Genomic DNA, 15406 nt, shown 5'->3' on the forward strand with positions numbered 1-15406 from the left:
GATTGATCCGTCTCTCGCAAATTCTATAAGGCCGGATTTCACTCGTTGCGCATATACATCTCAGTAACTGTTGTATTGACTCCATTATTATATACGCCCAGTAGGACGTATTGCGTGAGGTAGCTGGTCGTCCTAATGTTAGTAACTTAATGCTATTTTGGCCTTCAAATGCTTAAAGACAGCGGGTGGCCTCTATTGATTTTAAGAACAGTAGCTCAAAGACCGAGATCACAGTGACTTTTATTACAAAGCCGTTTGCATTCCATATCTTGAGAACCCATTGACCTACAGTCCTCAAACTTAGCAAGCATGTGGTCAGTGCACGTCACCTATTGATTTGGAAGTCAGTGAGTCAAAGGCCAATGTCACTATCTTGAGAATGCCTTGAACTACGATACTCAAACTTGGCAAGCGTGAGAGGTGATTGATCTCTATTGGTTACTAGTATGTGGTCAGTGTGTCAAAGATCAAGAACAAAATAACTGTTAGTACAAAGCCCGTTTTAATGTTCGACGTACGCGTACGTCATTTGACATTAATTTCTTACTAAACTGTACATGTTTAGCCTGTACGACACAGCATTAGAATGTGTCGAGCTTCTACTTTTGGCTGCGCTATTTGAATGCCGAGCTGAGTCGACACACGACATAAATTTTCTACATTTGTTTGCTTATTTTAAATTCCTAGTTTTGCATACTCTGTTCTATAAATCGTCAACACAAGAAATACATTGTTCTATAAATGGTCAACGCAAGACAAACATTTTTGGCGTATTTTGAATGCCGGGCTTGGTCAACACAAGACATACATTTTTGGCGTACTTTGAATTCCGGGCTTGGTCAACACAAGACATATATTTTTGGCATAATTTATAAATGGCGGGCTTGGTCAACAAAAGACATACAGGTATGGCGTATTTTGGATGCCGAGCTCGGTCAACAAAAGACACATTTTTGGCGTATTTTGAATGCTGGGCTTGGTCAACAAAAGACATACATTTTTTGGCGTAATTTATAAATGGCGGACTTGGTCAACAAAAGACACACAGGTTTGGCGTATTTTGGATGCCGAGCTCGGTCAACAAAAGACACCCATTTTTTGGCGTATTTTGAATGCCTGGCTTGGTCAACAAAAGACATACATTTTTGGCGTATTTTGGATGCCCGGCTTGGTCAACAAAAGACATACAGAAACATACAGGTATCTCTACGCCATTCTCTGAACATAACCTACCACCACAAATGGGTAGACTTTATTCCCATAAATGTATCAACAGACTATGAGGAGTTTAAAATAGAACGTTCAATTCTAACACACTTGATTTCGTAAACGAGAAACAAAAAACAAAGAAGTGGGGGTGGGGAAATCTAATGCACGCATTACGTATTGGCCGTATCTATACCGTAACGGCAGCTTACGAAAGGCAGTGTCACCGAATGAAAGTCTGTTCACATTTTGTCCAATAATTTATTAAATTAACATTGTTTTTTATATATATTAATACGTTAAATAGTACAAGCCGAAAGTTAATGAGTTATTCCTAAACTTCATTTCCGATCTAGTATTGAAAACAAAGAAACTAAGAACCTACACAGTATATCATCCGCTATATTAATGTATCAATTGATGTTAAACTGATGATTCCAAACTTATCATCATGTTCGAACAAAACATTACTAACTTATTTAACTTCATTACAAATTTTACATTTTGGAAATATTTCGATTCTTTGGAGGGTATTCGATATAAATTGAGAATATTAGGTCACTGTCTTTCTTAGCTTAAGTTTATCCACCGAGTTGGAGAAAGGTTTATCCACCCCGAGACGAGGTAAACTCAAGTTAAGAAAGACAGTAACCTAATATTCTCTATTTGTGAAGTTTTCATTATCATGACAGTTTTTTGTCAAGTTCACTCGTTTGGGTTTTACATGAGACAAAATTAACGGAAACTTTTTATTCAGAATTCAGCATTATATTTGCCGCTCTGACATCACTTACAAATATACAACTTTACATACATTTTTATATGAAAATATGATTAGTAACCTGTACCAAAAAAGGACCAGTTTTACAGCTGTAAAACGTCTGTAAAAGACCTGTATTTTGAAATTACAACTGTAAAAGACCTGTAAGTGGAAAACTGATCAGAAATACATTAAATTTTCAGGTGTAAAATATGAAAGTCTCAATTTACAGCTGTAAAAAGTTTACTGTTGAAAGTTACAGCTGTAAAATGGACATGTCTCAAAATTACAGCTGTAACATTTTTGGAGGGAAACATGAGTAAATGTCAGCCATCTTTAATGCATTTTGGCGGGATATAACTGAAATTCACACAGACATCACATCTTGTAAAATTTTGGAATTTAAAGCGGTATAGAGTAAGTACAGATGTTTAATTATCTATTACAGTTGTAAAAGGACATACATGTTATTTTGAACAAAAATACAGGTCTTTTACAGCTGTAAAATTTCGTACAGGAATAGCCAAATCGATTCTTGTTGACTGAAAAAAACTATTTACGAAAACAGTCTGATGGACGTGAAATCACGGTACATCAAAGGCGCTGTTCGAAGGACTGCTGAGAAAAATGTTACAGAAATTTCAAAAATGTAACAGTGTTGAAACGGAACCCTATATCTTCAGGCTTAGGGGCATTCCACCTTAAGCATCAATCCCTGCTTGAAGAAAACCAAGACAAAAATGAAATAATAATCAAAATAATCTTTACCTCCTATATCTACACGTGAGTGTATAGTATGGGTATACGTCCCGGCCACAGGGGCTTGATTCAGGTCAAAAACTTTCAAGATATGGTAAGTGAAATACAAAATTCCGATCAGCCTGTTTCGAGCATGTGTAGTCTTTTAAGCTAAGGTGATTTATAACATTAACATTGTATCTCATACACACGCACGCACGCACGCACGCACGCACGTACATGTGTAATGTGCTATTTATTAGATAAACATCCGTGATTGTCTCACACTTATAAAACATTGTTCTATAAATCGTTACAGATATACAGATGTACGATCTTGTTAATTGTTACGCTTTGACTAATCGATTAAACAACAAGCGGCTGTTGTTTTTAGTTATCTTTCCATTGAATATTTTCTTGTCAGAAGTGTAACAATGTAAACAAGTATTAGCCATGAATAATGCGTTCGCTTTCATGTTGATTTTAGTTTTCCAAGGTAAGAAATTTTTATATTTTAGTAAAAGGTGGCATCATGTAAATAAAGAAGTTGGAGATCACGTTATTGTGATTTAGCCCGCTGACGTCGATTTGTTTGCCCCTCATCTATGAGGGTAGTTCAAGAAGTACATAGTTGCCCCTCATCTACGAGAGTAGTTCAAGAGATACATAGTTGCCCCTCATCTACCAAGATAGTTCAAGAAATACATAGTTGCCCCTCATCTACGAGGGTAGTTCAAGAGATACATAGTTGCCCCTCATTTACGAGGGTAGTTCAAGAAATATATAGTTGCGCCTCATCTACGAGGGTAGTTTAAGAGATACATATTTGCCCCTCATCTACGAGGGTAGTTCAAGAGATACATAGTTGCCCCTCATTTACGAGGGTAGTTCAAGAAATATATAGTTGCCCCTCATCTACGAGGGTAGTTTAAGAGATACATATTTGCCCCTCATCTACGAGGGTAGTTCAAGAGATACATAGTTGCCCCTCATCTACGAGGGTACTTCAAGAGATATATAGTTGCCCCTCATCTACGAGGGTAGTTCAAGAAATACATAGTTGCCTCTCATCTTCGAGGGTACTTCAAGAAATACATAGGCGTCTACCATAAGTTCAATATTAGTCAATGGTAATGTCAAATTCGGTATCATTTTGACCAGTAATGTATCAGCTACAAATGTACCATACTTTTCCTTATATTTATTTTAGGGTCATTCCTTGAATCAAAGTGTAGGCATCCCAGTTCACGACAGCGGCGTCTTCATGACGTCAACTTTGTTTAAGACATTTTCATGATCAATTTAATTATTTCTGTGACGAACTACAGAAATATAATTATTATGAACGTTTTCTTATAGAAATTTAGCAAGCTAAGGGTTAAAACGATTCTTCATACATTTTAGGCAAAAATTGTTATATCTCAAACTTCGATAAATTATGGGTGCCCTGAAAGTGACAAAGTTACTGAAATAGGAGTTTAACAAGTTATCCTAATAAATTACCGGAGATATAGTGCCTAAAAGAGAAAACCGTTGTTACATTTGCTTTATATATAATCGAGAAAATCAACACTCTTTTCGCTTTTTTCCCCCCAATATCTAACACGTATTCTCATTTAATTTATTTGGACAGTATCACATATATATGCCAAACTTGGTGGAATTTTGAAAATTTTCTCACAGCTGTGGGCGAGTAGCTTTAAAGGATATGTCTCTAGAAACAGCTGTCAGACACAAGGATAATCGATGGACGTCGTGTACAACAATGCACGTGTACATTTAACAAAAAAAAAAAACCAAAAAAAAAAAACCACATATTAATCAAACATCTTGTCTTAATGTGATTTATCTATACTTTGTATTCAGCAGGAGAAATCTATCATTTTCCTGATGAAAAATGTAGTGCATAGTTATCCTTGAGCTTGCTGGCGGCAAGTAAATCTGCCTTTGCGACCAGTGCAGACCAAGATCAGCCTGCACGTCCTTGAAGACTGATCATAGTCTGCACTGTTCGCTGTTCAGTTAGTAAATTTTCAGTGAATACCCCTTTGAATAATAAGTGGTACTGCCCAAATTGAATGATGGGCTCGTCCATCTTAGTTCAGCAGGATAAAGGTTAAATATAACGCTGAATACCATAATAAGAAAATTTAGATATATTTACATTCATTTTGTATTCTGTATGGAAAAAAAATTACTTTCATTTTCGTATGAATAGAATTTGTGCAATAATAATATCAAGGGCTACCCTCTCCGCGAGACTGAACGTGCAATTTGACGCCGTTCACAAAAAAAAAAGATATATGTACTAAGAATATCAAGAAGAACATTCATTCATAGCTTAAGTTAAAAGATTGAAACTATATTGACGCGACAATGCGACCTTTCCTTAGATTTAAGGATAGTTTAGATTCAAATAAAAAAAATGTATTTTTATCGGATGGCAAATTACAATTTAACGAGGGCGATGCCTTTTTGGCTGCTTAATGTAATGCAAAGACCGATAATCGAAGATTTTTACATAATTATATTATGTTTATGGAAAGGGTACTTATACTACTGTAAAATGTAAGAACTGAACGTTATTTCTTGTGCGTTTAAACTGGTATTAACCACATTGGGACTGCCTGCAAATCATTCAAGTATCATTGGATGAATGACACCTTTTAATGTTCATTGGCGTACTATGCATAGACATTTTAAAGCGAAAAGTTCAGATTTTAATGCTATACTGGTACACATCACTGGCACCAGACCAGAAAGAAATCGCCACTGTACATGACTGTTATAACCTATCCCTAGGTATACTATAAGAACCATGATCATGAACGCGAAAGCCTATTTCAATCGCGCATTTCTCACCTAAAACGCGCAGTTCGGTAAATGCGTACCATGCAGATTGAACAAGTGGTGTTCTATCTTCCATCGTGCACCAGTCACATTGGCTAAAACAGAGTGGACACTCCGCATATTATATGATATTGCCGATGTTAGTAGTGAGGCTGCGTTTTAGGAACGTAGCTTTCCCTGTTGAATATTTATCATTGCTTTTTTCCACTTTTCCAAAACACCCCCACCCTTTTCCTTTTATTTACCCCTTATCCCCAAAGCCATTTTTGTATTCAGCATAAATTATAATAAAAATGTACTTATTGTTGGATTTTTGAAGCAACCCGTCGTTTATATTTTTCCGTTACAGTTTCTTTTTGTTGCGGGCTACTTTGCAATGCATGGCTGTGCTTGGGGTGCTCTGTGCTGCAGGGATATCTACCTTTATAGTATACCTAAGGGTAGGGTATAACATGTACAGTGGCATTTTCTTTCTGGTCTGGTGCCAGTGATAACCTTATGCCTTAAAATATCGGAGGTTAGATATACATTCTGTGAACCTGGACAAATAGACATACATATCACCAAATCATTGGACAATTGACAGTTGGTAAAATCGGGTATTAGTATAAGATAATCGACATATGGCATTTAGCATTGAGTATTTTGAATATGTAGCCTTTGGTATTTAGAGTCTAGTATTTAATATTTAGCAATTTACAAATCGAATGGCACACCGGTCTTCAATAACAAAGTTATTAACTAAAATATCAAACTGTATGTTATCATACAACAGCTGAAGGAGCTCCATTCAACCAAGAGGCTAAGAGCAATACTCATCACTCGGTGCAGTTTCTGGTTTTAGCAGACTGGGGTGGTATGCCTCACCATCCATACTCGACCATGGTTCAAGTCAACGTAGCACAACAAATGGCAATCACGGCGGAGAGGGAAAATGCGAGTTTTGTAGTTTCACTCGGTGACAACATTTATTTGGAAGGTGTCCACGACGAGTATGATTCAAGGTTCAAGGTAAATTACACCGAATTTCTTTACTAGATAAAATCCATCTAATTCGGTTTAAACAGATATAAAAAAACACTTTTAACTGAAAAAAAAACAAACAAAAAAAACATTACAACATTACTGTAAGAAACGATTATGCATGGTGATTTTGGTCCTTTACCGCGGAAATACTTATTGTATATATGAGCCGTGCCATGTGAAAATCAACATAGTGGCTTTGCGACCAGCATGGATCCAGACCAGCCTGCGCATCCGCGCAGTCTGGTCAGGATCCATGCTGTTCGCTTACAGTTTCTCCAATTCCAATAGGCTTTGAAAGCGAACAGCATGGAGCCTGACCAGACTGCGCGGATGCGCAGGCTGGTCTGGATCCATGCTGGTTGCACACCCACTATGTTGGTTTTCTCATGGCACGGCTCATATATGTATAAGCTTTTGATTAGATATGCAGATACCAAGAGGGTTTTCTTCTGGATCATTCTACACTTTATCTTATAAACATTTACATAATATTTTATAAAATATCCGATGATCAGTAACAAATCTACACGTATACTTTAATGCGACATTAGCAACGCTTTTGACAGGACCTATTCAAATTTGAACGAAATATCTTTTTTGAAATGTCACCAGTTAATAAGAAACAATCCTTGGATCAATGGGGATGCTAAAACTCACTTAATATAATCTCTCTCGAGACACATTATGGAATATGCATTTTCACTTTATGATAACTGTTCTGAGTACGAAAAAGAAATTCTGGAAAAAATACAATATTGAAAGCCTTACGCGCATAATCATATCTGCCACCATTGATTAACTTCTTAAGGAATTGGATGTATTTCTGTGTCAAACAGGAGAGAAATAAAAAAAAAATAGCTTATGGTAGCTCCTACATTTAGCCACGGAGAACTTCCGGATAAATGCATGTGTTCACCTTATAACTGTAGCAATCGAAGTGCCAACTAATGTTATAACAAGAGCTGTCCGTAAGACAGCCAAGCTCGACTATTCGAAATATTGTCCAAGAAGCAGGAAAATATTACCCAAAATGTTAAATATCAAAAGAGTTTTAAGTTCAAAAGGGGACATAATTTAACCAAAATGCATATCAGAGTTATGGGACTTGCTGATATCAACTAGTTTTATAACCCCGAAGGCACATGTGAAGTTTCAATTCAATATCTGCATTAGTTTTGGAGATAGTAACTTGCATGTAAAACTTTAACCAGGATTTTCTAAGTCCAAAATTGGGCATTATTTGCCCAAAATACATGTCAGAGTTATGGGACTTGACCCAGTGAGGTTGGTATTTGATGTAGAAAAAGAAAAAAATAAGTTTCAAATCTATATGCCTTTTAGTAATAGCTGTATGTACTAGCACGCAAAACTTTAACCAGAATATTTTAAGTCCAAAAGGGGGCATAATTTGCTCAAAATACATGTCAGAGTTATGGAACTTGACCCAGTGAGATTGGTAATTGACCTAGAAAAAGAAAAAGTAAGTTTCAAAGCTATATGCCTTTAAATGATAGCTGTATGTACTTGCATGCAAAAACTTAACCAAGGTGTGACGCCGACGACGACGCCAGGGTGAGTAGAATAGCTAGACTATTCTTCGAATAGTTGAGCTAAAAATTGCAAGACGACAACGTCACAGCTGATTCACGTATCTTTATAGAACACCATTTTTCCTTCACCTACTTTTCATTATAGTTCTATCACAAATTGATGGAAAAATAGCAAACAAAAGGGAACTGAATTGTTCCTAGTGATATGCCAGTCAGTGGTAGCCTGCAAAAAGACTCCGTCTAGTCCGCTCATTAAACCCCTACTTTAGATTTCGGTCTGCAAATTTTGCCATAGCCGTAATATAAATATGAAAACCGTCTTGGTTCACGCCGAATGCATACTAGCAGTAAATAAAGTGTTTAAAGCACCTGTTCCAGAACACGAACATACTTTGCATTATATATATTTTTCCGTTGACTTTAAATTTAGCATCATTTATTTCACATACATAATACATGTTATTTAAAGGCGCTCCAAGTCATTGCTTGGCCTTCGGCCTAGCCCGAGCTTTCCGCGGCGGCCATTCTGTAGTATGTGACGTATTATTGTTGTGAATTGCGCTTGGAACCAATCTAGTAGGAATGAGTTCCTACTGTAAGAAGGAAACTCAGCTTAGGGCATTGTACCCTGTGTACGGAAGGTTAGCCGACCGTCACAAAATGGTTTCCAGAATAGCTGCCGTTTAATTGCGCGGTTTTAAATAGTTGCTGGAAACACTAGAGATTCCTTTAAACGGGTTATATACTACCGCACTAATATCATAATCTACATGTTTATTTAGAAATTATTAATAACATTAAATTCATCAAAAAATATAGTCTTTACATTTGTTTTTCGTTTTTCGATGTTTGCAGACGACATTTGAAGAAGTTTATTATCAGGACTCCTTGCATATTCCATGGTACCTTATTGCCGGAAATCATGATTATTATGGCAACGTTCGAGCACAAATGATATATTCAGCCTTTTCAAGCAGATGGTGAGGTTTCAGTTTTATTTCTTGCGTTAAGTATATAATACGAACTTAGGCACTGCCTATTCGACGGGAAAAATCTGATTTGGTCTTTCCCACGAAAAAGCTCATTTCAGTTGCTTCCGTACGGTGCCCCTAAAGTGACATGTTACACACATTTTTTCCAATTAGGTAATGTGAGACTTTTTTTTATTTCGTTTAAACGAAATCATTTCGTTTAAACGAAATCATTCGTTTAAACGAAATAGTTATTTCGTTTAAACGAAATCATTTCGTTTAAACGAAATAACTTATTTCGTTTAAACGAAATCATTTCATTTAAACGAAATAAACTATTTCGTTTAAACGAAATAAGTTATTTCGTTTAAACGAAATGATTTCGTTTAAACAAAATGATTTCGTTTAAACGAAATAACTATTTCGTTTATAGTTTATTTCGTTTAAACGAAATGATTATTTCGTTTAAACGAAATGATTTCGTTTAAACGAAATAAGTTATTTCGTTTAAACGAAATAAGTTATTTCGTTTAAACGAAATAAAAAAAGTCTCACATTACCTAATTGGAAAAAAAGTGTGTAACATGTCACTTTAGGGGCACCGTACTTCCGGAAAAGATGCATTCCAATACTTTTCTGTATACATTATTTAACGATATTCTAAGTAAGCATGTCATTATTTCCTCCTTGCAGGCGTCACATTTGTGGAATTTAGGAATCAAGCAAACCTTTCAAAATATATCTTAATTGAATAAACTTTTTTTTTTCAATTGTGGCATTTTAGGTCAATGAATGACACTACTGTAGAGAAATGATGCAGAACTTAAAATCTGACTGATGAAAACAGACACATTTGTTATTTTTTCATGTCTTGTCGATGATTTTAATAGTGTTATCATTTTGAACAGGTCAGTCGTTATTTACTGTTCGCAAATTGCTAATTGGCGTTTGCGTACTGAAAATTTGCGACAGATATGTGTCGCCAATTCATTAATTACTTTGAAAGCAGTAACATGTAATTTCTATGGTGTCTGAAATCATGAAAGGTCAATAGCTATATAACATGAATGGCTATGCAGAATTTTTGACAGAAATTGTCATTGGAAAATATGTTATAAAACTTACATGCCAATTAGTAATTGTTAATTTATCAGTTATTGTAGTTATTTCTCTGTTGAAAACAACATCTACCAACGTTTAATAGATCTTTATATGTGACATATTCTTTATTGCTATCAAGAGATTGCGTGAACACACTAACCGTGTGTTTGGATGGTAATTTGTCAAAAGTATTTAAACTGACTGAGAATTTGTCTATGAGCGCCGCCGTATTTGTATAGCTACTTCTTCACCGCTCAAATCACTTTATGGGGTTTACGTAACTGACCAATCAGAACAGGTTACGTGTTCTTTTAAATTAGAGCGCTCTGAAATCAGAACAGATTACGTTTCCCTTATTCTTTTTTTTTAAATTAGAGCGCTCTGAAATCAGAACAGATTACGTCTGCCTTATTCCCTGTTCTTTTAAATTAGTGCGCTCTGAAATCAGAACAGATTACGTTTCCCTTATTCCTTTTTTTAAAATTAGAGCGCTCTGAAATCAGAACAGATTACGTCTGCCTTATTCCCTGTTCTTTTAAATTAGAGCGCTCTGAAATCAGAACAGATTACGTTTCCCTTATTCCCTGTTCTTTTAAATTAGAGCGCTCTGAAATCAGAACAGATTACGTTTCCCTTATTCCCTGTTCTTTTAAATTAGAGCGCTCTGAAATCAGAACAGATTACGCCTGCCTTATTCCCTGTTCTTTTAAATTAGAGCGCTCTGAAATCAGAACAGATTACGTCTGCCTTATTCCCTGTTCTTTTAAATTAGAGCGCTCTGAAATCAGAACAGATTACGTTTCCCTTATTCCTTTTTTTAAAATTAGAGCGCTCTGAAATCAGAACAGATTACGTCTGCCTTATTCCCTGTTCTTTTAAATTAGAGCGCTCTGAAATCAGAACAGATTACGTTTCCCTTATTCCTTTTTTTTAAATTAGAGCGCTCTGAAATCAAAACAGATTACGTCTGCCTTATTCCCTGTTCTTTTAAATTAGAGCTGTCTGACGTACGAAATAGACTCTGAATGCTATATCAATTTATCAAAATTTTATAATTGTTCGAAAGTTTTTTTTTTATTTCATGACTGCAAGGAACTTTCCATACTTTTACTACAAGGAAACGAGGACTCTACCCGGTGGTAAAGTTTTGGATATCTTAATGCTTGACACTATAGTTCTCTGTGGTAACACATATGGACGTCCAGATGGCGGACAGGGTGTGAAAGGTCCTAAAAGTGTCTACCGTGCCGAAAAGGAGTGGACCTGGATAGAACAAAATCTCAAAGATTCTACGTAAGTTCGATACCAGTGACAATTGTCAAGACAAACTTTCTGGTATACAACACGTTTTTATACTGCATTGCGTGCACTATATAGTTAAACGGGAAACAACCAGAGGATGACGTAGTTTATCTGAAACAAACTAATTTCAAAGCTTTAAGGTGTTTCTGCACGTTTTGATAAACCGAAAGTGATGGATCCGGATAACGTAGAATAAAGCATGGATTCGGTGTACGGAAATGGAAATCATTTTATGAATTAACGGCAATTTGGGAGTTAATTTATTACAATGGCAACATTACTCTATTTCTAATGTTAAAATTTGGTATTAAAACATCTGACACGTTAAAGAATACAAAATGATATCTTAAAACCAGCTTGAAATGTGCGGATTATTTTAATCAGGGGCAAATACCTCAAAAACAAGCACAAAAACCTGTACATTTTATTTCATCATTTCATAGGCCAATTTTTATTTTACGACTGTGAAAAGTTTCATTTAAATCTACATTGTAGAAAAATTTCTATCCGCAAAAAATGTCACGAAAATTGGGCTATTCCCTTATGAAACTTGCATGAGGTCATTTTTTTTTCAAATAAGCATAATAAAGAATCAAGCACACGATCCTATCTTTGTTATTCGCTAAATTTTCTAAGTATATTCTGGGGTTCTGAAAAATCAAGGTTTAGTTTAATTAAAGACTACATTGTAGCAAAAAATATCCGAACGTGCAGAACTACTTTAAACATCATTAACTTGAATATAGACTGGCTCCCGTCCCTATGTTTGTTCTTCTTTACATATATTATAAGTTTTATTTATTAAGAGGGAAGTTACTACAGCAGGCTGTTTCTACATGCCCCTGGCTCCGAACATAATTCAGCCATCAGATAAAATGTGCTATTTGACAGGCTTAAAATTTTATTATAAAATGTTTGCATTATTTATATAAAAACAACCATGCAGCCAGGGAGCCAGGCTAACTTGAATATTGAAGACACATTCTACCTACGCATTAAGTTCATTGAAATCGTAGCCTTTTAACTTGAGTTATTGAGCGGAATTTTTACCTGACTCATGCTGTTGAGCAAGAACCGGGTTTTCTATGTTTGTTTTTTATCGATCTGGTGACACCATGTTCAATCCCAAACTTTGTCTTTATGAAAGCCGCCTTTAAGTTTCGTTACAATAATTGACCATTAAGCTAAATGTATTAAGTAGAAACTGTTTTCATATTTTAAGTAATGGTGACCTTGAGATAAGTGAATTAATATGCAGTCCAAAGCTTCACAAGCTACCTTCGTACCAAGTTTCATTCCCATACCTTATTCCTTTCTCAAGTTTTTGAGATGAAACAGTTGCTTTATTTTTAGTAATGATGACCATGACTTTGGGCCCTAGTATTCTCATATACAATCCAAATCTTGCTTCTGTGCAAGCTATCTACACACCAGTTTTCGCTAAAATCGGTAACTCTTACTCAGGTGCGGAAGCCGTGTTTTTGTATGTTTAGTAATGATCGACTGACATTAATCATAGTGACCCAGTATGCAAATCTCAAACAGTCTCTATGCAAGCTACCTACATACCAAGTTCCCTTACAACTAGTTAGTCCTAAATAAAGATAGTCAGAGGAAACCAAAGTTTGACGCCGGCTGCTGGCCCGTCAAATGACATTCGCCAAAGTAGTAACTAGTTTTTGTTCATTTGAGAACCTGGTGTTATTAAGACTGACAGACATTTTGTTTCCATGGCAACGAAAAACGATCTCGATGATTAGATTGGTTTTGAGATATTCATGTGAACCGCAGTTCCTTAATTCATTCTGAAAATGAATTTATCTCTACTATTGCCAACTACAGCGAAAGAAATTGTCACTTTTACATCTTAAACTCAAGAAACTGTAAAACTGTGTCTGTTTCAAAGAGTATTTGAGCCGCGCCATGAAAAAAACCAGCATAGTGGGTTTGCGACCAGCATGGATCCAGACCAGCCCGCGCATCCGCGAAGTCTGGTCAGGATCCATGCTGTTCGCTAACAGTTTCTCTAATTGCTATAGACTTTGAAAGCGAACAGCATGGATCCTGACCAGACTGCGCGGATGTGCAGGCTGGTCTGGATCCATGCTGGTCGCAAACCCACTATGTTGGTTTTCTCATGGCACGGCTCATTTGCTAAACAAATGATTCACCAGTGTGTAAATAACGCCAACAATATTAAATGGCTCCCTCAATGGTAAGCCTTTTTAACATATCAATTTGTCATTTCATTTTTAATAAAGTCTGATTTTAGAAATTCTTTCAGCGTGATGGATAAACGATGACTTTCATGTTTTGACTACTGGTTAAACAATATTTCCATTCAAACTAAGTTATGTATACAGTTATTAAGTTTTTATTTGACTAGTTTCAAAAGGAATGTCGTGTATTTTAGGGCTGATTACCTCTTAGTTTGCGGGCATTATCCTGTCTTCTCCGTGGGAGCTAATGGGCCGACAGATATCCTCCTTACAAGACTCGAACCTCTGCTATACGAACACCGTGTCACAGCTTATCTGTCTGGGCATGACCATAATATACAGGTAATGGTTATATTACGATCTTCTTATGTCTTTTGTCGATACGGTAAAGAGAATAATATAACAATAGATCTTTCCGTTCAATTCCTTACGCAGTTTCGCTTGTAAGTGGTCAGGTCTTTCACTTATAAAAATGCATTCTGCAAAAGTTATGTTCTCTTACTATTTGTCAGTCAGATCTCAAGTGTTCTTTTGTTTTATGACAGAAAGACATTAATAAGTGACCTTTAATCTGAGACGAACCGAAAGATTAAATAACTTTGTGCATAGTACTGGAGTCAAATGAATCGATAAAACACAAACTAAAATATTTGTTCATGTCGTCTGTTCAAAAAGCAATAGCAAATTTGATTGTACGAACCATTGACTCTCTGACTTTTCACAGTGTATAAAGAAAGAGCAGTTGTCCTGTAATTTATTTTGATGAGTTTGATGTGTTTTTATACTACTGAAATGTAATACTTATCAGAAATACGTTACAACTATCACTTTTTGAGGTTTTGATCAAACAACTAGACGGCTTCCACAAATCAGAAGATATATCTTGCCAGTGCTCAAGCCAGAGTACGGGTTTACGACCAGAATGGTAAAATCGGTTCCATATGGGACTCGAAAGTGCTACATTAGTGCTGAAAATATTTTTTTTTGTGTAAACCTGGCCTTAAGGTGTAATCCTGCCATTAGTCATTTCAATAATTTAACGTTAATAACCAATCTCTTAGAAGAGTTTTGAGGCTTATCTGCAATGGTGTGTTACAACGTTCTCGAGATGAGATGCTGGCTATCTGGACGTCGAAACTTTTCAGTATTTATATATTTTTACAGTTTACATAGGTAAAAATTGGGCATTTTGGTAATTTGGCAATATTCACCATTTTGGGAAAAAACTTATATACATTTTGCCATGAAAGAGCTAAAATGGTTATATGTTGATTTTTTTTAATTATTTCCAGCACATCCAGACGAACAGAGGTGAAGAACGAATGAATTATTTTATAATAGGGAGTGGGAGTTACACTATCACAAAACAGCTCAATCTTGGCCGCGTGCCAGGGAATTCCCTTAAATTCTTTTTCGCTGAGCATGGAGGATTTGCGTTATTTGATGTGTCTGACACAAGAATGAAAATTAATTTTATTGACAGTAAAGGAATAGTGCGATACGAATATAGCCTGCGGCCGCGGAATTAAATAAATTAAAGTTTCAAACTCTATATGAAAATATATTTTATGTATGTACATCGCAGAATACCGGTATTTTTCAGCGGAAATGAAAAAACGACAGCAATGTATAGGAGATTGCCACAGTTAATATATCAGTTATATATATAGCAAGTGGAAAAAG

At 35.8% G+C, this 15406-nt stretch overlaps 1 protein-coding gene across 1 annotated transcript; it reads left to right on the forward strand.

The window, feature by feature from the left end:
- Nucleotides 1-3053: 3053 nt before the first annotated feature.
- On the forward strand, nucleotides 3054-15406 carry LOC123523985 (tartrate-resistant acid phosphatase type 5-like). Its single transcript, XM_045301826.2, has 6 exons — nucleotides 3054-3200; nucleotides 6330-6565; nucleotides 8986-9110; nucleotides 11295-11495; nucleotides 13918-14065; nucleotides 15016-15406. Exons 1-6 carry the CDS (start codon nucleotides 3158-3160, stop codon nucleotides 15250-15252), a joined length of 990 nt encoding a protein of 329 aa, XP_045157761.2. The 5' UTR covers nucleotides 3054-3157; the 3' UTR covers nucleotides 15253-15406.

The sequence above is a fragment of the Mercenaria mercenaria genome, chromosome 3 (genome assembly GCF_021730395.1).
Source record: "Mercenaria mercenaria strain notata chromosome 3, MADL_Memer_1, whole genome shotgun sequence".
Classification (NCBI taxonomy): domain Eukaryota; kingdom Metazoa; phylum Mollusca; class Bivalvia; order Venerida; family Veneridae; genus Mercenaria; species Mercenaria mercenaria.

What these genes read in the sequence shown, in the direction of transcription:
- LOC123523985 (XM_045301826.2), top strand. Translation starts at nt 3,158, where the DNA reads ATGAATAATGCGTTCGCTTTCATGTTGATTTTAGTTTTCCAAG. An exon ending in TCAGCCTTTTCAAGCAGATG is followed by an intron (nt 9,111 to 11,294) that starts GTGAGGTTTCAG and finishes CATGACTGCAAG; the next exon opens with GAACTTTCCATACTTTTACT. An exon ending in CAAAATCTCAAAGATTCTAC is followed by an intron (nt 11,496 to 13,917) that starts GTAAGTTCGATA and finishes CGTGTATTTTAG; the next exon opens with GGCTGATTACCTCTTAGTTT.